General features: G+C 37.2%; 2 protein-coding genes across 2 annotated transcripts; both read left to right on the forward strand.

Moving 5' to 3' along the window:
* Positions 1 to 10,955: 10,955 nt before the first annotated feature.
* Positions 10,956 to 17,618, forward strand: LOC115976497 (cytochrome c1-2, heme protein, mitochondrial). Its single transcript, XM_031097800.1, has 8 exons — positions 10,956 to 11,119; positions 12,754 to 12,824; positions 14,672 to 14,889; positions 15,605 to 15,884; positions 15,965 to 16,036; positions 16,596 to 16,712; positions 16,830 to 16,895; positions 17,008 to 17,618. The coding sequence occupies exons 2-8, from the start codon at positions 12,768 to 12,770 to the stop codon at positions 17,122 to 17,124; spliced, it is 927 nt and encodes a 308-aa protein (XP_030953660.1). The 5' UTR covers positions 10,956 to 11,119; positions 12,754 to 12,767; the 3' UTR covers positions 17,125 to 17,618.
* A 2,805-nt stretch (positions 17,619 to 20,423) lies between these two features.
* LOC115978236 lies at positions 20,424 to 22,330 on the forward strand. Its single transcript, XM_031100258.1, has one exon. It carries the CDS (start codon positions 21,123 to 21,125, stop codon positions 22,005 to 22,007), a length of 885 nt encoding a protein of 294 aa, XP_030956118.1. The 5' UTR covers positions 20,424 to 21,122; the 3' UTR covers positions 22,008 to 22,330.
* Positions 22,331 to 22,361: the final 31 nt, after the last annotated feature.

The raw sequence follows: 22,361 nt of genomic DNA on the forward strand, positions 1-22,361 counted from the left end.
AAGGTGCCTTGTTTCTGGCTGTCCAAGGACCAAAAATTGTACAAGTGCTCTTTTTTTGGGCCATCTCTACTCTGCATTCACCCTGAGGTATCAGAGCTACTCCTTGAGGAATTACATTAAGGGATTTGTGGAAGCCATACAGGAGGCAGATCTTTGTCTCACAGAACCATCACTCAGGGCTATTAGTGGCCAAAGAAAGAAGCGCAAGAATATGTGAGGAAGTGTGATCAATGTCAAAGATATGCACCAAATATATATCAACTAGGAGGAGTTCTTAACCCTCTATCCAACCCTTGGCCATTTGCTCAATGGGGCTTAGACAACGTTGGCCCTTTATCCAAGGCGACAAGAAACAAGAGATATTTCCTGGTCGGTATGGACTACTTCACCAAGTGGGTTGAAGCCGAGCCTTTAGCAAATATCAGAGACGTGGATGCCAAGAAATTTGTTTGGAAAAACATTGTCACACAATTCGGGGTCCCTCGTACCCTCATCTCAGACAATGGCCTTTAATTCAACAACAAATCTTTCAAGAGATACTGTTGTGATCTTGGAATTACAAACAGGTATTCCACTCCAGCTTATCCCCAAAGAAATGGACAAGTCGAGGTTGTAAACAAGGTCATAGTGAACAGACTCAAAAAAAGGCTGGATGATGCGAAGGGAAAATGGGTAAAAAAGTTGTCACATGTCCTCTGGATGTATAGAACTACACCTCGCAGGTCAACAGAAGAAACCCCCTTTTCAATGACTTATGGAGCCAAGGCTGTCATTTCTTTAGAAACTGGTTTCCCAACATTAAGGACTAGCTCATTCAATCCGAATAGTAATAATGAGTTGTTAAAAAAGAGCTAAGACTTTATTGAAGAAATAAGGTAAAGTGCAATAGTTCAATTGGCATACTACCAACACAAACTCAAGCAAGATTATGATGTCAATGTAAAGTTGAGACCATTAGTGCACGGTGACTTGGTGTTGAGAAAAATTTTGGGTACTGCAAAGAACCCAGCATGGGAAAAACTAAGGCCCAATTGGGAAGGACCATATCGCATCACCTCGGTGGGTAGCATAGGAGCATATTTTTTGGAAGACTTAGATAAACATGTAATATTGCGTCCTTGGAATGTAAACAACCTGAAAATGTATTATTATTAATGAAAGTTTTCTTTGTCAATATGTTCATTTGTTGTATAAAGGCATTGTACTTCCCTTTATTCATTCTTTCCAAGTATTAAGCAGAACCTTAGACATGCCTGGTTCTCCAGACCACATGCTTTGGCTAAATTAATACTTGATGACATATATATAAGTGATTAAACAGAACTTTAGTCATGCCTGACTCCTCGGACCAGATGCTTTAGGAAAATTAACACTTAATGACATCATATATAAGTGATTAAATAGAACCTTAGTCATGCCTGGCTCCTCGGACCAGATACTTTGGGAAAATTAACACTTAATAACATCTTATATAAGTGTTAAACAAAACCTAAGTTATGTCAGGTTCCTCGAACCACATGCTTTGGAGAAATTAACATTTTATGACATCTTTGGAAGTGTTAAATAGAACCTAAGTTATGTCAGGTCCATCGGACCATATACTTTGGTAAAATTAACACTCAATGGCATATTTACAAGGGAATAAACAGAATCTTAGACATGCCTGACTCCTCGGACCACATGCTTTGGAGAAATTAACACTCTATGACATCTTTATAAGTGTTGGACAGAACCAAAGTTAAGTTAGGCTCTTTGGACCACATACTTGGGGGAAGTTAAAACTCGATAACATTTATTTGCTTTTCACTAAATGTCAAAACAGATTCAAGCCTATATCCAATTCCTTGGATGGTCGGCTTTAAGCAAGTTGAAGCCCTTAATTGTTTATCTAAGTGTTGGGTAGAATGAAGGATATCTGCCCCTTTTTGTCTTTACAAAGCATATTATTTATCTTCATTAGATCTAGTCTTCATTGCAGAAAGGTCAATTCACAGTGCGAGTATGTGGTAAACTCCTATATTGCTGGTACTTAGTTAAATTGATTAAGTTGTTAGCAGTGTATTGTTATTTGTTTTTATTAAGTATAAAGTAGCAACAGTTCAACGCTATTTATGATGGTGATCAACTTTAAAGCATATAAAGTAAAAGTGCAAGAGATAAAAAAAAATAAATAAATAAAATAAAAAATAAAAAGAAGAAGAAGAAGAAGCATTTTCATTAAATAAGAAGAATACATTATATTCAGTGATAGAATGCCACTACAAAAAAAAAAAAAATAAATAAATAAATAAATACAGGAAAATCCTAAGTGCTAAGCCTTGACCTTGGGAGCAGGAGGGTCTTCTTTTTGGCTTGGCTAAGAGGTAGGAGCGTCCTTGGCCTTAGGATCAGCTTCTTTAGTCATGGCCTCTGCTTCCTTTGTTTTAGCTACAGCTTTCTTATCCTTGGCTGTGTCTTTAGCTTCAAAGGAGGACTTTTCCTCCTTGCCCTTGCCCTTGTCTTTGGCCCTTTCAGCCCCCTAGCCTTGATCATCAGCTTGGCTGGATCCCTTCGAAGCCACAGGAAGAGGGAGAGAAACTTGAGTAGTCAGGGGCTGCTCTAAGGACTCAAGAGTAGTGGTAGAGCGAAATGGGAGGCCGCCTGGGATTTCACGAATGTCAGGGTGGTAGTATGTTTTTCCCGGTTGTCTCCACTCCGAGTCTGTAGGGACTCCTGCAATGTTGAGGGCTTCTGCCCACGTGACATCACAGTAATCCCTGCATGCCTCGGTTAGCTCCTCGGTCAGTCTGACTTGTGTTTCTTCCACACCGAGGTTGTAGGCTGCTTGTTTTTCGGCCTCTGCTGCTTCCTTGTCCAACTAAGCTGCCTTTTTGGCCTTTTGCAATTCTGCCCTTAAATCCAGCACAAGTTGCCTGGAAGTAGCCAGCTTTATCTCTAATTGATAAAGCAACTTGCGCTGGTCCTCAGCTTGAGTCTCAGCATTTTTTAGCCCTGCCAGAGCGCTTTTTCTATCCCTTTCCGAGGCAGTCAGCTTGGAGAGCAGCTCCTTCTTCTCCTCCTTTGCGGCCCCCAAGGCCTTTTCAGTTGCGATGAGGAGGTGGGCCTCATTCTTGACATCATTCCAAGCCATGTTGACCCATTCCTCGGCCACAAAGACCTCCTGGGTAATCTACACAAAAACAATATTGTAACCCCATGTGAACAGACAAGAAAGCCTATTAGTACTAAAATAAGTAAAAAGAGAGAGACTGTGAACTTACCATAGCAAGGTCCCTTTTTAGGGACAAGAAGAGGTTATGCTGCTTCAGCTTCCTCACAGCATCCATGTCATTGGATAAAAGGAGTGGTTGCTCTAAGGCCTCAGCCACATGCACAGAGTGACCTCTTTGGTACTCCCTAATGAAGGCATTCTAAGGAATAAAGGCCCCGTCCACCTCTAGCCGAGGAGACCAAGTATGCTGTTGTAGATGCACCTCGACTAGGTTCTGTTCCTCTCTGCTGTCCACGGACGAGGACCTCTTGTCCTTGGGATCCTTGCCAGTCTTTTGTTGTTTCACGCCCTTTTGAGAGGGCAACTCCCCTTTCTCAATCTCCTGTATTGGCCTTTTCTTCTTTAAATATCTCATTGCATGCAATCCGAGGTCAGTGGGGAGAGAAGGGGGATGAGGGGGAAAAGTTGGAGGAACTTAGGACTTAGGGACTTCTTGTGAAGTTGCCCCTTTATTCTTGGTAGACATAAGGTCCCTCAGGCATCTCCTTAGGTTTAAAGCTATTCCTTCTTCTTTTGAACTAGAGTCAATTCGGGCAACCACAAGTCTTGGAAGATTGGCCGCGGAGAATCTATCAAAATTGGCCTTAGAGTTCAAGAGCTTTACCGGCCTTTCTAGCACTTCACTTTCCTCGTCAAGGCAGAATTAGTCTATCTCGACCTCGAGGGATAAATGTGTAAAGTCTATCTCTTCTCTCAGAGCGGCTACTTCATGAGGAACGTGTTGAATAGGCAGCTCAACAGGCAGAAGGTCTCTTCGAGCCAGAAACCCCAGCCTAGAGACGTTTATACGATTCAGTCTAGGGTCACCAGCCCTTATTGTCTGGCTTGCGTCCTGAAATATACGAGACAGAGGCTCGTAATCCAAAATTAAGTGAGCAGCCCCTAACTGTCCATCTTCACTTATAAATATCTCAGATCTCAGCAGTTTGTTGAGACCTAGTGCGTTGACCAAACTCAATCTTAGAGCGATGTGGTTTTTATTTGCAAAAACATCCGAGGAGGAAATGGTGGTTAGATCAATAACTAGGCAGTGAAGACCGTTATACCACTCCCTGGAAGCAATCAGATGGTCATCCTTCAAGCCCTTGTTGGACTTAGGAAGGCAGGATATCAATCTAACAACATCTGACCGGGACTTGAGGTAGTACCCCGCGCTAGCAAGGGAATGGCACTTGTACATGTAAACGACATCAAGCCATGTGAGTCCCAAGTTCATCTGATCGTTCAAAGCATTTACGCTCCCTAGGACTCTAAACAGGTTGAGAGTGCACTGGTGGGGACATAACCTGTGATTGAGCAGGTAGTCTCTGGTTATCCTACCTATGGGAAGTGTCATTCCTCCTTCTATAAAAGTGATCATTAGAATGACGACTTCACCCTTCTCCCTATTTGTAAGTATTTTGTCCCGAGGACAATATTGTAGGCCTACTCCCTGTGGGATATTGTATTTGGCCCTAAAACCCTCCATACCGACCGGAGAGTCTATTAAGTGCTTGAACCTACCCATCTTAGTAAACATAAATGACGCTAAGGAAGTTTTCTAAAAAAGAAAGAAGGCCGAGGAGATTGGCCAAGGAGTAAAAGAGAGTTTGAAGAAATAAATACTTACGAAAACAAGTGAGTGTTTTAAATCCTGAACCCTTAGAAGAATCCCTTGGAAATTTCTTAAGGAAAAGAGTTAAGGAGGTTTAGGAGTGTAGAAAGTTTAGTGAGTTTGAGTGCCTGAGATCTCTGGAGAACTTGAAGATTCGTAAATGAGGGGAAAATGATCTCTCTCAAGGCTTTATATAGAGAGTGAAAATGAGTGGGAGTTATCCCGCTCAAAATTTCAAGAGAAAGATCAACTGTTGGATCTGCGCCTCATCGTTAGATCTGAGGAACAAAGCGCCGCCTAGAGCAATTAATGGCACCTAATGGGCTTTGAAGCGTCAGTAGCAATCATGGGGTGCGTGAAACAGCATTCCCACGCATGTAAATCAAAGGATTAAGTAGAATTGACTCTTAAAAATTCAAAACCCCAATTTTCTCCTCTGGCGAGAGGAAAAAACTGGAGTTTTGAGGGGCTATTGTAGGGTTAAGGGTCCAAATTATATATTGGGCCTTGGGCCTTGGGCCTTGGCTGAGAGCGTAAGAAGTCCGAAGACAAACGAATGGTGATGAATGGTTCAGACTCAAGACTTAATGAACAAAATACGAAGGGGAAGGTAGTCCGAGGAGGAATATCTCCTCGGATAGGCTAAACACAGATCAGACATAGATCCTAATGATCAAAGTGACCTTCTAGGAAGCTCCAGTGATAGGGACGTGTGTCATAAGCATACAAGGATGATGAGAACTCAAAAATATCTAAGGGAAAGCTGCTACCATCGCATTAAATGCACTACAACTACTCTTCTAGCCACATTTATGTAGAGAAGACCCCTAAATAGTGCTATCTTGGCAACCACAACTCATAGAAAGCCAAAGAGGGTGTCCGATAGGACAGATACTTAAGTGAAAGCTCAAATGATCAACAAGTGTAGGATCAAGATGGTTCTGAGGGAGATATATAATATAAGAGACCTCCTATGATGAGGGGATCGAAAAAATAGAGAAAGAATACTGTAGCAATCAGAATTATACTTGCACTCAACTATAATTGATTTGTATGACAAAATACCTCCTCAAACAGTGGATTCATTTAATTCTATTTTCCTTGTTCTTGCTTGATCGTCTTTTAAATCCATATTAGCTGTTGTCAAATTCATTAGGGCCTAGTTTTTCGACCCATTCTCTACAAATTTATTGTACTGGGCTTACTAGGCTAAGATCCTATACATCTTGGGCTTAGGCTGCAAAAAGTATCCCTGCAGTTTGTTTATGTAATTTTCAATTTTTTAGAGATTTTATTTTAATTCTTCAATTTTTAAGTTATTTAATTGACATAGAGTAACAAAAATGACATGACATGATTTAATTGGATCAACAAAATACATATGACAAGCTTAAGTATCACGACAATCACATTAGCACAGTCATGAATGGAAGGGCTCCCAATTAAAAAAAAAAAGTAACATTAGGGGATCAAGTCAAAAGTTTAGGAGGCTAAATCAAAATCACCAAAATTTTAAGGGTGTAAATTACAATTTAGTAAAAAAAAAAAAACAATGGCAACATTTTTCTTAGATAATAATAAGTTTTAATGGCCTAATGGGTATTTGGCTAGACCATGAAAAATATAAGTGTCACTTATATTCTATAAATTATGGTATTTTTTTTTGGCTTACCATTAACTCAATTAGTAACTATGTATTTTAATAGACTAGTTAGCTCAAATGTCCTATACAATTCACTTTGCATATATGAATATATATATATATATATATATATATTTTTGATGAATTTGGATTTGACATATGTATAGTTTTTTTTTTTTTATAGGTTGACATATGTATAGTTGTATATTTTGATAGACAGCTTAATAATGTAATGGACCAGTCTCTCTCTCCCTCATTAAAGATTTGGAAATGGACTAGTTTCTCTGATAAATCTGCTTACTATTTATTTTTTGCAGAATAATAAAAGGGAGCATTGAATATATTGAGAAAGGAGAAATTTCTAACTTAGAAATGGCAGACACATGACATGAGGCTGGCATTTGTCAACCAAGACACACACTATTAAGGACTTGTTAACTCGAGCTTTCAAAGTAATTAATTATCTATTAAGATTTGAAAGTGACTGTGCCTAAATGAACCGTGGCTCAGTGATACCCACTGAAATTATTGGTTGAGATACGACCACCAAAAAACCAGTGGGGGTCAGGATTAGGAATTTTTAGGGCCATTGAAAAAATAAATAGACAACCTTAATGATTGTCCCTCGTAGAGAAGGAGGAAGTCTTCAAGCCCACCAAAAAAAAAAAGGGAAGAAGAGGAAATATCGTGCAAAAGATCAAATGAGAAACTCGTTAATTTTTTATCAACAAATATATATATATATATATATATAAAATTCTTATAATAAAAAAAATACATATATATATAATTATTGTAGGGATGAAAGGCCCAAATAAGAATATTGGGCCATGAGCCGTACTCGAGGACGTCAAAGAGCCTGAAAACATATACGTTTTAGTGAAGGTAAGTAAGTTATTGGGCTGAGGAAGAGGTCTGGTCATAATAAACAGGTGACATTGTCTGAGGAGCCACCCTTCCTTGACCAACAGAGTGACAACCTGAAATCCGACCACCCATTAAGTACTGAGCAATGGGTAATCGTGCTTGGGAGGATAAACTTCAGTGGGAAGTGAGTCAACAGAGAATTGAGAAATAACTGGGAAGAAAGCTGCTACCACTGCATTGAATACTCTGCACCTAACCAACTAGCCGCATTAATGTGGAGAAGATATCTGAACAGTGACTTTTAGCCTCACAGCTACCCACAAAGACTTCAGGAAAGTGTTGATGAGACAAGTATCAAAGAGATTAGCAATTTGATCTATACGTGGACGGCTAAGATGAAAGAAGGAAAGGGGGTATAAAGGGAGGAGGATTTCATTACAAGAAGGGGCTTCAGAAAACTAGAAAAGAAATTACTGTGTAACTAAGGCTTCGCTTGGGAGGAGGGAATGGAATGGAAAGGAATGAAAAGAATCATTTTAGAATATTCTTCCCTTCCCTTGTTTGAGAGTTTTAATGGAGGGAATGGAAAGCACATTCCCTTGTTTGGGAGTTTAAGTAGGAGGGAATAGAATGGATAGGAGGGAACACTCATTCCTCTCTATTCCCTTAAAACCTCAAATTTTCATTTCCCCCGAAATTAGGAGGAATAGGAAGGAATAAAATTAGATTTAATGATTTTTTTACTAAAACTCCCAAAATACCCCTGTATATTCAATTCTTTATTTTAAAATAGGGGTCTAATAGTAATATTGTTATAAAATGATTCCATTCCATTCCCTCCATGTTGCTCCTAAATAAGATTACTTACATTCCATTCATTTTCATTCCTTTCCATTCCTTTATTTTAAAACATTCAATCAAGGTTACTTAATTCCATTTCATTCCATTCTTTTCCATTCCTTTCCCTTACTTAAATATATTCAATTCCTTTCCATTCTTTTATGATCATTCCATTCTCTTCCCTTATGAACTCCCAAGCAGAAGAACTTGAATATTTGTATAAGTCTGAGAGAAATATAGAAGAACATACCATCCTCGGACCTGACCGAGGAGTATTTTTCTTTTCAAATTATTTGTCTTATTCATTCTTACACCAACTAGCCTACTGTGATCTATACTTTAACTCATTGAATGTTCATTAACAAGCCCACTCTCTAACAAATTTATTATTTTGGGTTTATTGGGCCACCGTCCAAATCTCTTAGGCTGTGGATCAAAACGCGTCCTTACAATTATAATTAACAATTTTAGAGAATTTATTTTTGGAAGAGAAGACAGATTTATTTGTTTCATATTTTTTTTCTTTTTTATTTATTTTTTTTATAATGTCTGTTTTTGTTTTTAAGTTGATGGAGATGACTTGAACTCTCTTTCTCACAAATTCTTTGTTATTTTGAAGTCGTACCCAAATCGATTGTTATATTTTAAAAAAAATAAGGAAGTGGTGCTCCAACATGTGACTAGTCCTAATTAATATGTTGAGGGTCTATAGCTAACCCCAAAATTTTGGATTTAAGGATTGTTGTTGTTGTTGGAAGGAAGTAATGCTCTAATCTTTGATCATACTATTCCACTTCTTATCCACGAGACACTACGAAAATCTCATGAACTGATACTATGGTAAATTGAACTTGGGATCTCCAGGTATACTTCACACATTATATTAATGAGTTCAACACCCAAGTACCCCTATCAAGGGTCCCAAATCGAACTCTCAAGTTCTCGTTTTAGTTGTTTAATTAGAAAATAATAAGATATATAATCTTAACTTAAAAAAGGATAAATTGTATTTTACCCATTATTTATGAATTAAATCTCACACTTACATATGTTTTAATTAAATTATATACTCCTAAAAATGTTTAAATTTAAAATTAAGTGCATTATATCAACGGTAGTTCTAGGATTTTTTTCTAGAATAGTTATTAAGAAAATCAAATTGTACCAAATCTATTAAGAGAACTTAAATAAATTGACATCATGAAAAAAAAAAAAAAAAAAACGAAAATACACGACAAATTTTACAATTTTCTTCTACTAACAAAATGAAAAAAAGAAAAAAGAAAAAAAAAGGGACAAATGAGAGATAAAATGAGAAACAAGAATGAAATGAGATGAGAGTAATAAAGTGAGAGAGAAAGAGTATGAAATGATGATAGAGAAGAGAAAGATGGACAGAAAGAGGCTGAGAGCAACGAGTGATGCCTATTGCGACTAAGAGTTGAGCTGCTGATGATAACAGAGCTCATGCGATTGAAAAGCCAAGAACAATAAAGCAATTGGCATCACTGAAGAGAACTCAAAATCATAGTTTTCAAAACCGGACCGAACCGGGAGGTCGAACCGTAAAAACCGGGAACTGGGATGAAAACCGATTTTTTAAGCCTAAAGAACCGGATTTTTAGTTAATTCTGTGAACCCCTAAAACTGGGGTTGGACCACACGAACCGGTGGCAAGAACCGTGCGGTCCAACCCCTTAGCAATTTTTTTTTTTTTATAAAAAAACAACTTAACACAATTTTATTCTACTTAATTAAATTATCCATCTCTTACAAGGAATAAAAAAAAATTATAATTAAAATCCTTCAAAGATATTCAACTTTACTTCAAAAATTAATCATAAATTTTAATGTTTTCATGGTTATTATTTTATTTGATTAACTTTATTATTTAATTATTAAATATATGCTTGAAATTCATTAAATTTCCCTCACATATATAGATATATTAGTCAATTTTCTAGTTTTATAAATTTAATATCTATATTTAGGTTTTAATTAATTATTAAATTAATTATGACGTCATCACGGTTCGACCCTAATTTGACCTTAGTTCAACCTCAAAAACCTTGAACATCTCCCTTTTATGGTTCAATGAACGGTTCGGGTTTGAAAATTTTGCTCAAAATTGCAATATCTTTCTTAAAAGATTTACGAAAAAACTAAGTTAAATTGAAAAAAAAAAAGGATTGGCTGGGGGGGGGGTGCGAACTAGATATGTGTAATCTAATTAATATAAGACAACTCTTGCGAATGTTCCGAAGAAGGGGATGTTGTCTTCGCTTACTAAGCACTAGTTCTATCCCAGCCAAGCAACCAAATCTGGGACTTAGGTGAAAATAGTGAAAGAAAGAGAGGGGAAAAAATGGGGTAGAAGAATTGGTCAATTCATTAGGCTCATGACCTAAAGATTGCAGGTTCGAATCCTATCCACACCTAATCACTTGAGATGCTAGGGAAGTAGGTAACTATGCCATAACTCACTTCTTTGAGTAATTTAGAAAAAATTAAATTAGAAATGATTTGTACGGTGTGAATCAAATGAGTTATAAATTTGAATGATTAGGGAAAAAAAATACATATATAGATATTTTAAAATTAGTCAATCAAAAAAAGGATAATTTAAAATTAGGAGTAAAGAATAACATGAGTTATGAAAGATGGGCCTGACCCCAAAAGCTAGGGCCAAGGCCCAAAAAGCGCACACTCGTGGGAGAAGATAGTAGAAGGAATAGTAGCGATGGGTTTGGCTGGCTGTCCCTCATTTCCTCAAACGCAGCAGCTAGAGTTGGTGTTTATATCCCATCCGGTCATCCCTTGCCTGGTTGGATCTCCAAAAGCAGATACACACATAGAGAGAGAGAGCTCCTGCGTCTTTGACCTCTAGTCCTCGCCGATCTCACAAGTGAGTCCCTCTCCACTTCCACTTCAACTCCTCTCTTTCCGTCTTCCACTCTTAAGCTCCATTTCTCGATCTGTTCGCTTCTTTCAATTTTTCACGTTTTTCAAATCTATCATATATCACTTTTCACAGCTTCGTATTGACTTTGTGAAAAATGACTCTGGATTTGGACTTTTTTTTTTGTTGAGAAAATGAGTTGTGAGGGTTGTTAGCGCGTTTGATTTGTTTTAACGGATTTGAATGTTTGGAAGACATAGGGTTTTAGACTGTTAGATATTTTGATTTTTGATTTTGTTTGGTTTTTACATTTTTGCATCAGTCTCACTACGCATGATGTTTTTTTTTTTTTGTTGGTGGTGCTGGATTCAATTAGGCATGGTAGATTTTTGAAAGGTATCATAATTGTATGTGTCAAAAAGAGATTGAAGTATATGCTCTTTGGGTATTTAGGCGTCCTATATGTGCTCTATATGCCAAGAGGGTTTCTTTGGTAATTCTAATGATTGCATTTCGGATTCGACTTGAAGGAGAGTGGTGTGGTTTGATTTGGAAAATTGTTGTACAATTTTAATTCGCATTTCATCTTGCCAGAATAATTTCGTTATCTATCGTGGTCTGGAAATACCTGTGATATGATAAGTTTCATTAGCTACTGATCGAAATCTGGTTCTTGGAACTTCCCGATACTTGGGAGGTATTTAAATAGGTGAAAGTATGAAAATTTGGAGAGAATGACAACTTTGGCCTGAGAAAAAAATAATAATAATGATTTCTTTGATCAATGCATGGAGTTAGTGCGTTCAATTTAAATATACCCTTGTGGTGAGCTGAAGAACTATGAGTGTTACAAAGTTTTTCTTGTTGCTGATATATGATACGCATCTTCTTCCCCTTCTCTTGTTGGAGTTTTCATGGTCTCAAGTTATGATAAACTTTATAACATGTTTTGGTTGTAGCTGTTGTCGTTGTTCTTGGTGTTTGTTGTCATTGTTGTGTGATAAACACAAACTACAAGCTGTTTGTGTGTTTACATGTTTTGGGGTTTTTAATATGTTCAAATTTATAATTAATTGGTACACCTAGTCCAAGGGAGTCAATGACCTATCGTACTTATACTTGATATCTCAGTTACTTTGTATTTTGACCACCATTTTCTGTTAACACTTCGAGTAAGATTATTTGTCTTTGTTTGTTTCTCCTTATGAGGAAATGTGGTGAACGATTTGCACTTTTATTGGGTTTGCATGTTTGTTTTCTGCTACTGCCCCTCCCCCCACCCCCTTCTCTCCCAGTTAAACCCAATCAAGGAAAGGGCCCCAAATTTGACCACTTAAATTCTGTCTGTTCTATAATAAATAAATAAATTATGTTTGAATTGATCTTATCCTTTGTTTAATTAATAAATTATTATTTTCTGAGTAATAATTTCAAGTCTTTAATAAAATACTGCTTGTAGAAATATCAATAACCTGTCGTTTTCAATTATGGAAAAAAAAAAGAAAAAAAGAAAAAGAAATTTCATTCTTTCATGGAATTTGACAATGATAGCAGCTTCTTAATATCTAAAGCTTATGTTTATTTTTCATTTCTTTGCGCTTGTAACTCTTTGCTATTTTATTGGGTGAATTAATTGACAGAAGCGTTGACTGAAATGGCTGGAGGAGTGTTCCACCAGTTACTGAGAAGGAAACTTCAGTCTCGATCAAAAGTAAGCTTCCTTCAATCCCTGATCTCCTTCCTCCCATGCTCTCTCCACGCATTATCTGATTTTAGCTTCTAAAGTTGCAGCTCAGATTACCCAAATTAGCGTTGGTGACAAAATCTATAAATCTAGGTTTTTGTGAATTCTACATTCAGTTTCATTTGCTTCATGTGGGTACTATGTTGTTTATATATTTATAAGGAAACTTCAATATTGTTCCTGATTATAGGGGATTTTCCCTCATACCAGCCTGTATCTGTTCACTTTTGCTTACATGGTAATGTCACTATTTGCTATCCTACTCATGTGGCAAACAAAATTGAGAAGCTACAAAGGGACTTCCTGTGGGGAGACTCTAAGACACATCTATTGGGTTGGGATAAGGTGTGTATGCCTATTGCTAATGGCGGTTTGGGTATTACGAAATTGACTACTTTCAATAAAGCTTTACTGGGGTGGGTGATAGAGTGAAACTTTGGAAATACAGGTGGTGTGGAGATCTTCCTCTCCAATTGGCTTTTCCAATATTGTACAATTTTGCTGCAAACAGAGAGGCTTCTGTAGAGTCATCTTTGAAAGGTCAAGGGGCAGGGGTTAGGAGAACTTGGGATGTTTGTTTCATTCGGGGTCCTAATGATTGGGAGGCAGATGTGGTGGACAAGTTCTTTTGATTCTTGGCATCCAAGGTTCCTTTAGGGACTGATGGTGATCATTTGAAATGGAAGTTGACAAAAAATGGGGACTTTACCATCCGTTCATATTATCATAAGTTACATGGCTCTTCCTCTGTGATTTTTCCTTGGAAAGGTATTTGGAAGGTTAAGGCACCCCGACGTGTCTCTTTCTTTGTTTGGACAGTTGTATAGGATCGGATCCTCACGGGAGATAACTTGCGGCTTAGGGGTTTTGACTTCGTTGACTAGTGCATTATGTGTTGTTGCTGTGGTGAGACAGTGGATCATTTGTTGTTACATTGTGGAAAGGCTTATCGGCTGTGGTGCTTTGTCTTTAGGAGTTTTGGGATTTCATGGGTTCCCTCACGTACGGTGTCAGACCTTCTATTTAGTTGGTGGAATTGGCTGGGGAAGAATGCATCCTACATTTGGAACTTAGTTCCGCTATGTTTGATGTGGTGTATTTGGAGAGAACGCAACCGGAGGACGCCTGAGGATTTGGATAGGTCCGAGGACCAAATGCTTGCTCTTTTTTCTGGTTCCCTTTTTGATTGGGCTAGGCTTGGGGACTCACATCTAGTGACTCTCTTCCTCTTTTCCTTAGCTCTCTTTCTTTGTAATTTATGTTTTCTTTGTTTTTTGTTTGCTGATGTTCCTTCTCTCTTGTACTTTTGTTTTGCTGATGCTTATTTGCATCTAGCAATTTTCTTGAATATACTCTCTCTTACCTATCAAAAAAAAAAAACTATTTGTTATCCTATTTAAGCAAAAATACTAGCATTTTTTTTTATTGTTTGATTTTTACTCGTATTAAGGTTTCATTTTTGTCCCAAGGGTAGCACAATCAGTTGGGGACCACTCCTTAAGAAGTGGAGGTCACTAGTTTCAAATTTTCAATCCTCATTCTCCCTCCCCTTGGGCCAAAAAGTTATAAAAAATGGTTTCATTTTTAATTCTTCGATATGTATCTCCTGGTTCTTAGAATGAAATCTTTTTTTTTTTTTAAATAACTTAGGAGAATTTCTTCTTCTTTTGGTCTTTTTGTTACATTGTATGGGTAGAGTGGCATCGTACAAATGCATTTTAAAGATTATGATCAGCTTATAAAATTCAACTCTGCATGCTTGAAAACAAATTTACGAATTATGTGCTAAAACTTCTCTGTACGTTAATTTTCAGGCCCCTCCTTTATTGTCATCTCTCATCTCAAAGAAAGAAGAGGCAGGGTCTACCAGCACAAAGTCCCTAAGAGCCCTTGCACTCCTTGGAGCAGGCATCTCTGGGCTCTTGAGTTTTGGAACGATAGCAGCATCTGCTGATGAGGCTGAACATGGCTTAGACTGTCCTAATTATCCCTGGCCTCACCAGGGCATTCTCAGCTCCTATGATCATGCTTCGTAAGTTCTTATTGAACCCGTGGCTTTGTTTTTTTAGCTCTAGCAATATGCTATTAATTTTGCAATGTGTCTCAATGAATATCTAGATTATTTGGGACCAGAAACCTTTTTCTCTTAGTCATACATAACCAGGGTTCTATATTCTGTGAGCCATTGATGGTGATAATTCCTCTCAACTTTGGCTGGCATTCTTTTCAGCCTTTCCACTGTTGTTAAAAGTGCGCTTCCGAGCACTTAAAGCTCAAAGCCTCAAGGTCTAAGCACTTTGCTTGGCCAAAGTAAAAGCTCATTTATTGAAGCACACCTCTAGCACACTTTTCTAGTGCTTTTGGAAGAAGCACATACCATGCCTAGGCAAGTTTAATTTATTTTAGTTTTTTAGTTTTTTGGATAAGTAGTTTAGTTTTTAGTTTTTTTTTTTTTTTGGTGGGCTAAACAATATATGAATCATTAAATATTATTGCTTGATCTTGAAGCAGATGACAGGGACCCCTAATTTATTATACAAACGCTATTCTTAAGGTTCTGTATGCACAAACAATTTATTAGTTTACATATCAGAAGACAGGAACAAGTGTAATTAGTTACCTAGGAAAATCTTTTAAAACTTGGTCTTTTTGGTGTGGGTAATTACATAATGTTATTAATTTTTCATATTAAATGTACTTTCCTGGCTGTGATGTTTTGTGTTTTGATGCCAATTTTGGTCGAGCAGGATTCGTCGTGGTCATCAGGTTTACCAACAAGTCTGTGCATCTTGCCATTCTATGTCACTTATATCATACCGTGATTTGGTGGGTGTCGCATATACGGAAGAGGAGGTAAAGGCTATGGCAGCCGAGATTGAAGTCGTTGATGGGCCTAACGACGAGGGTGAGATGTTTACACGCCCTGGTAAACTCAGTGATCGTTTTCCTCAGCCATATTCAAATGAACAAGCGGCTAGGTTTGCTAATGGAGGGGCCTATCCTCCAGATCTAAGTCTTATCACCAAAGTAACTCCTGTCTTTTGCTTAATACTTGTTCAAAATCTATGTTATTCATCCCATAAGTCTCTTACCTTTGGTCCTTTCAGGCTCGTCACAATGGTCAGAACTATGTGTTTGCCCTTCTAACTGGTTACCGTGATCCCCCTGCTGGTGTTTCGGTAAATTCTTATTCTCTTCTACACTTTTTTATGGTAGATATGAACAAATGGTGTCTGAAGTAGTCAACAAAATATTAATGTTATATTTGTAATCTTGGTTGAAAAATCCAGTGTGAACTCTTGAATAGCAAGATGCAAAAAATGAACCAAAAATCAAAAAGAAAAGAAAAGGCTTCATTGCACTACCTTTGAGGGATCCATTTTTGTGGTCTAGCAGTACCTTTCTTTTGGTGCAAGATGTATCTTCTGCTTCTCTTCTTCATATCAGATTTGAGTGTAACAGTATGGAAAGGAGAATTAGTTTCTTACACTATCTTTCCTTGTGTCCTCTAGATTATGGTCACTGTTGGTTGTTTGCTTTGTTTCTCACTGTATATGGTTGTCTGATTTGCATTAATCCTAAAGATGATACACATCTTATGGGCAGAGTGATGTCTTATATGTCACGTATGTCATCTAGCTACACATTTAACATTTATGAAAATTTATGTCCATTGGAATTTTTGCAGTGTAAAACTTTCTAACTACATAGCTATTTTAACTGGTATTTGTATTTTAGATTCGGGAGGGCTTGCACTATAATCCTTATTTTCCTGGGGGAGCAATTGCTATGCCTAAAATGCTTAATGATGGTGCTGTTGAGTATGAGGATGGTACCTCTGCAACAGAAGCTCAGGTTTGTCTATCTCTTAAAATATCTCCCTTGAGTAACAAGAAGCTCCTTGCTATAAGTGCTCATTATCACGTGTTCTCTTGAGAATAAAGCTCACTCTTCTTTCATGCTGGGGTGCAGATGGGGAAAGATGTTGTGTCATTCTTGTCATGGGCTGCAGAACCTGAAATGGAAGAGAGGAAATTGGTATGTGCTGCTAAATCGTGTTTTTTCATGATATGAAACACTATATTTTGTTTATGGCTATCTGTACTTATGTTTTATTTTGGATGTTGACATTTTGAATGTTCAAATGCAGATGGGATTTAAATGGATATTCGTACTGTCACTGGCGCTACTACAAGCTGCTTATTACCGTCGCATGAAGTGGTCTGTTCTCAAGTCTCGCAAGCTGGTTCTTGATGTTGTCAATTAGCTTCCATCTGTTTTCCTTTCTACCTTTGCTTTTGGGGGGCAACTTGAATCGAAAATAATTATTAATCAGATCTAGGTTTTCTTGCCATGTTAAATTGGCTCCAATTGGTAAATTGCTAATGGAGTGACCTGAAGATCCTTCCTTTTTTGAGTTTGAGATAAAAATAAGCTACTCCATATACATGATCTGCCATTGTGGTCTACGGACTGTTAATTTTGTTTGAGTTTCTGTATGAGTTCCAAATTATCCAGGGTGGATTGTAGTATTCAAAATTTGTTAAAATTTGTCATTTTATTTGGGGGATTTTTGCAATGCAATCAGTGATATAAGAAAAGCGAGGAGCAATGGACAATATCCCCCATTCAAAAACAAGTGATGTTTCTGCTGTTTTTCACATCATGAATCGGTGTTTAGCTAGATTGATGTTTAGTCAGTTGATAAGGTCATCATACGCTATTACAACGTTAAATAATACCTGGCTTCAAATCTTGAAAGTTTTGGCTGGTTTTACAAGAATTCATACATTTTAGATTTCATGTCTGCTGGGTTTATGTATCTGTCCATGCGGGTTCAGACTTAAGAGTTGGGACATTACCATTATTATCATTACTCTAACTTAACAGGAGCTTTCCGAGAAAAAAAAAAGGTGCAGTTCTGTCTCATTTTTATGGTAATGACTAATGAGGGCCCTCAGCACTCGGGAACGAGTATGTTTGGTTTGGATTTCCTTTTGTAAAGTCACAGTGATTGTGATTTGTGACTGATTCATGCGAGGGGAACGAGATTCCACATTAATATTGTTTTTTTGATTGAATGGAGGGAACTGTATTCCACACTGAGTTTGGCGTCTTTAATAATAGCACCAACCCCTCTTTATCAATTGGAACTCACATTGGGATACCACTTTTGGCACTTCATGAGAGGATGGTAATGGGTGAGCAAATCAAGCTACTGTGAAAAATGAGAATAGTGCCATCCTTAGGATATACGTTCGAAATGCTATCAAATTCGGATTTGTGTCATCTCTCCTCCAATGCGATTGTTACTAGTCCTTAAATCAGGGCTGGGAAAAAACCCCTGTTTATGGCCTGAGGGTATCGCCTTGGAAACCCGATAGACCAAGTATGCCCCGTAATATACAGGCCAGTAAGTCCACATATTGGGCTTTCTTCCTTACAAAAATGGTGGAAAGGCTGATCTGATGTGCGATGATGTGGATTTTTTTTTTAAGAATGCATGGGATGTGGGATCATCTGAGTAATAATGGGATTTGTCATCACTCAGAATCCACAATTTAATATTAAATTTTATCATTATCCGAATTTACAACTCTTAAACACGTAAAAGTGACGAATGAGAAGGATTTCCTATCAGCTATGGGTGGTAATTGGGATAAGCCTTTCTATTAGGTAAACCATCAAATGGGCGGAAAACCTATCAGGAGAGAGAGACTTTTCAGCCAGGACCCCAAAAGGACAAAAGAAGCTATCCCATCTCCCAGTGTCCTCGAAATAATAGGAGCCTATCAGATTTAATTATTTTGGCTGGGCGAGCCTATCAGATTGGCAGAATTGAAAGAATGGAGACACACAGCATGAAACGAGTAGATGTGGATGCTCCAGAAAATATGAGCCACCACAGTGTCTTACAATATTCCATTTAAATAACTGAAAATACCGATAGCTCTCATTCAACAAAAAAGCTGGTACATGCATCATATCAAACAATCTAAGCCAGATATCACTCTCAAATAAAATTGAAAAAAAGTGAGTTCCGTATGCTTTGGTTCTCTCTATTCGGCTAAGTCTCCCTTCCCCTCCAATAACCAAATGGCCAATCTCTTTTCTTTCTTTTCTTTTTTAAATTCATTCTTTTGACTTATTAAGATCCGAATCTAAGACTAATTAATCCAACTTTTTACAATTTACCGTCGGTGCAAGAGTACAAAGACTTTCTGATTATTAAATTTTTTAACTACTGCAATAATTATTGAATTAAATGATATCATATTTGCGTGTAGAGACCAGATGAGATATACAAGTTGCTATTTGTTACGAAAGTAGTACAATCTGGACTTGACAACACAACATATACAATAATGAAAATCATTGATAAAGAAGTTCGAATAAAGTTGAATTCCTATGGTGATGACCAATAAATTGGCATGGATTTGTTAATCAAAGCATTATTGTTGACACTAGTTCCTATATTCATTGACAAGCTCCCCTAAACTGTGCTACTCCAACAAAATAATCTAGGAAATGTTTAAAAATATGAGAAAAGTTAAAAAGTATTTTTAACTTTAAAGATATTGATTTAAAAAGTATTTTTAAAAAAATTTTATGAAAAAAATTTAATTTTTAACTTTTTATATTTTTTATAAAAATAATATTAATTTTTTTTTTTTTAAATGATTCATTAACAAGTGCCCTAAGTTCCATTAATTGGACAAAAAAATAATTAAAAATAATAATAAAGTCATGGAAAAATAACCAAGTACTATTATCCTGCAATAATATAAATTTTTTTTGTGAGACCTGCAATAATATAAATTGAGACTATTATATGAGAATACTTGATCATCTTCCCATATGACATTGACATGGCAAGTCAAATGGCTTAATGGCGGAAAAAGAAATTTGGCAGTACAATAAAAGATGAGATTCAATTATATGTTTCTTTTTCTTGTTAAGCAATTATAAGTTTCTAAATTCTAACCCTTCTGTTTTTTATTCTTTTACTATCTAAAGAAAAGACAGACACCGAACTTGAATCTCGAAAACATACCCACCCAAGAGTAAGGATACCAACAAATCAAAGTGCAATTAGCCTAACCCCAGTATTCTTATAATTAACAAACAAAAAGATAAACTATGATAGATGGTCTCATTCTTACATGAATTACAAGTTTTTATTTTTATTTTTTTTTAGTTAGATGGTTATAAAAATGAGGGGAAAGAAATTGTTTTTCAATTAAGAGGTAGGAATGAGGAGAAGAATTCCAATTATCATAATAAAATAAAAATGATTATATTATTGAAGTATAAAACTCTTCGCAATAGTTCATTTATAGTAATAAAAATGTGTTATGCCTACAATAGTTTTACAACAATTATAACTTAATAAGTAACAAATTATTAGTAACTATTACATGTGAATAAAAATATGGGAAAATATGGTGGAAAAAATACTTTTATTATCAAGAGCTTTGTGTTCTCCTAACATTTGTCGGATTCTTTCAATCTTATAAGAGGAATAAGGTTTAGAATCCTTGTAAAACTGCACTTGCATAACCAAAAGTCAAAAAGAAAAACCGGAAATAACAATAAATTAAGAACAAAAAACCTTTCGCTCGTACTTCAAGAATCTAAAAACAAATAGTTTTAAGCTACACACAATCATTCAAGAAACAAAGTCCACATTCAGGCACAAACAAGTGATGAACTCCACCAATAAAAATAGCCCAGTTAAAGCAAATATCAGGGAAGTGTATCTCACGCCCCAAAGGTCAAATTTGAGAGAATTTTAATTTTATTTTTAATTTATTTTAAATCCAATAGTTTGGAACCGAATTTACTGTTGAGAACTAGTAACAATCAGCCACGTGTTAGCATTCTGAAACCTTTTCCAAAAGTGTTTCCACTTAAACTGGAAAAGAAGTTATGCCTTAACCTAGGTAAGCCCACGTGTCCCCCTTTCTTTCCCAAAAGTGCTTTGGACACTCACTCAGCTCTGATTGGATCTAAGTTTCTCACACCAATCACAGTCCCCTATTGCTCTTCCCAGATACGCCACTTTTGTTTTCATTTGGGTCCCACCGCTAAAATAGAATTAACCAATCAGGTGTTCTTTACTGTTTCAGTTGTTGCCCTAGACACGTGGTGTTTCCTAACCCACCCTCTCCGTACTGCAGCCATCATTATCAGTTCAGCTCCGAAATACACAGAGAGAGAAGAGAGAGAGACACAAAGATACACACCACAGAGAGAGAGAAAGTGATGGACGGTGGAGAAGAGTGGCACGTGGCAAGCCTAGGGCGAGGGAGTACTGGGAAGCGAGATAAGATGATGATGGGGAGCCGAGAAATGCTAAGATTCCGGCCGATCGCACCGAAACCGGTGACAGACGGTTCAGGTTCGAGTTATATGGTGACAGAGAGGAAGAACTCTGTTGTTTCGAAAGGAAGGACGAAGAGAAAGTATGTTAGGGTTCGGAAGAACAGTATGAATGGATATAAGAAAATGGTTTCTGAGGAAGAAAGCAAAGATGGGGCTTTGAAGACGCTGCAATTGTTGCCTGAGAAAGCTGAAATGAAAGATCCGGTTGATCCTACGGCTGAGAAAGTTGGGGTTGAGGTTGATAATGATCGGATGGTGGTTGATAACGTGGAGGGTGGTGGTGGTGGTGGGTCAGATCTGACGGTGGAGATGGGTCAGACGAGGGTGGTGGAGTCGTGGGTGACGGTGGAGAGCGTGGCAGACACGTGCATGGATGTACGTGGGTTAGGGAGTACGGACGTAGAGAGAGTGAAGAATCTGGAGAGGGACGCGTGTCCGGGGTTTATATCAGACGGTTTGAACAGGGTACAGTGGGTCAACGAAGCGTACAAGAGGATGGTGACGAAGGAATTGGAGTACTGTGACGGTCAGTCACCGGAGTACTGTGATTGTCTGGTGAGGTTGGTGGTGAATAATAAAGTGAAGTTGCTGTTGCTGCCCTATAATAATAACGAAGAAGCGTTTACAGGGTTGGTGAGACTAGTGCACACGTGGCGGAACCAGAAGAAGTGTTCAAAGGTGGTGCCTTGTGATGTGTGGAGAATGGACCGTGGTGGGTTCTCATGGAGGTTAGATGTCAAGGCTGCGCTCGGTTTGGGTCTTTGAAAATGTGAAGAAAGCTATACTATTATCAAATAAAAAGAGAAGTGTGATCTCTCTCTCGGTCTTAAGGTACTATTTTCTCTTGGTAGTTTTCTAAAGGAATTGAATATAAAACAAAAGTGTTAATAATAACTAGGAGAGTGTATCCAGATCAGTTTAAAAAGGAATGGCTTTAGACTTTAGTGTTGCTTTTATTGTGGCTGGGGAAGAATAATTTGTTAAACTAAAAAAAGAAAATTTTACATAAAATCATCAACAATAATGTGTGGTAGGTTATATACATACCTCATTAGGTGATATTGAGGTTGAAAAAATTGATTAGGTGGTATCTGCTTTAAAGGCCACGTAAGGGTTTTA

The sequence above is a fragment of the Quercus lobata genome, chromosome 2, assembly GCF_001633185.2.
Source record: "Quercus lobata isolate SW786 chromosome 2, ValleyOak3.0 Primary Assembly, whole genome shotgun sequence".
NCBI lineage: Eukaryota > Viridiplantae > Streptophyta > Magnoliopsida > Fagales > Fagaceae > Quercus > Quercus lobata.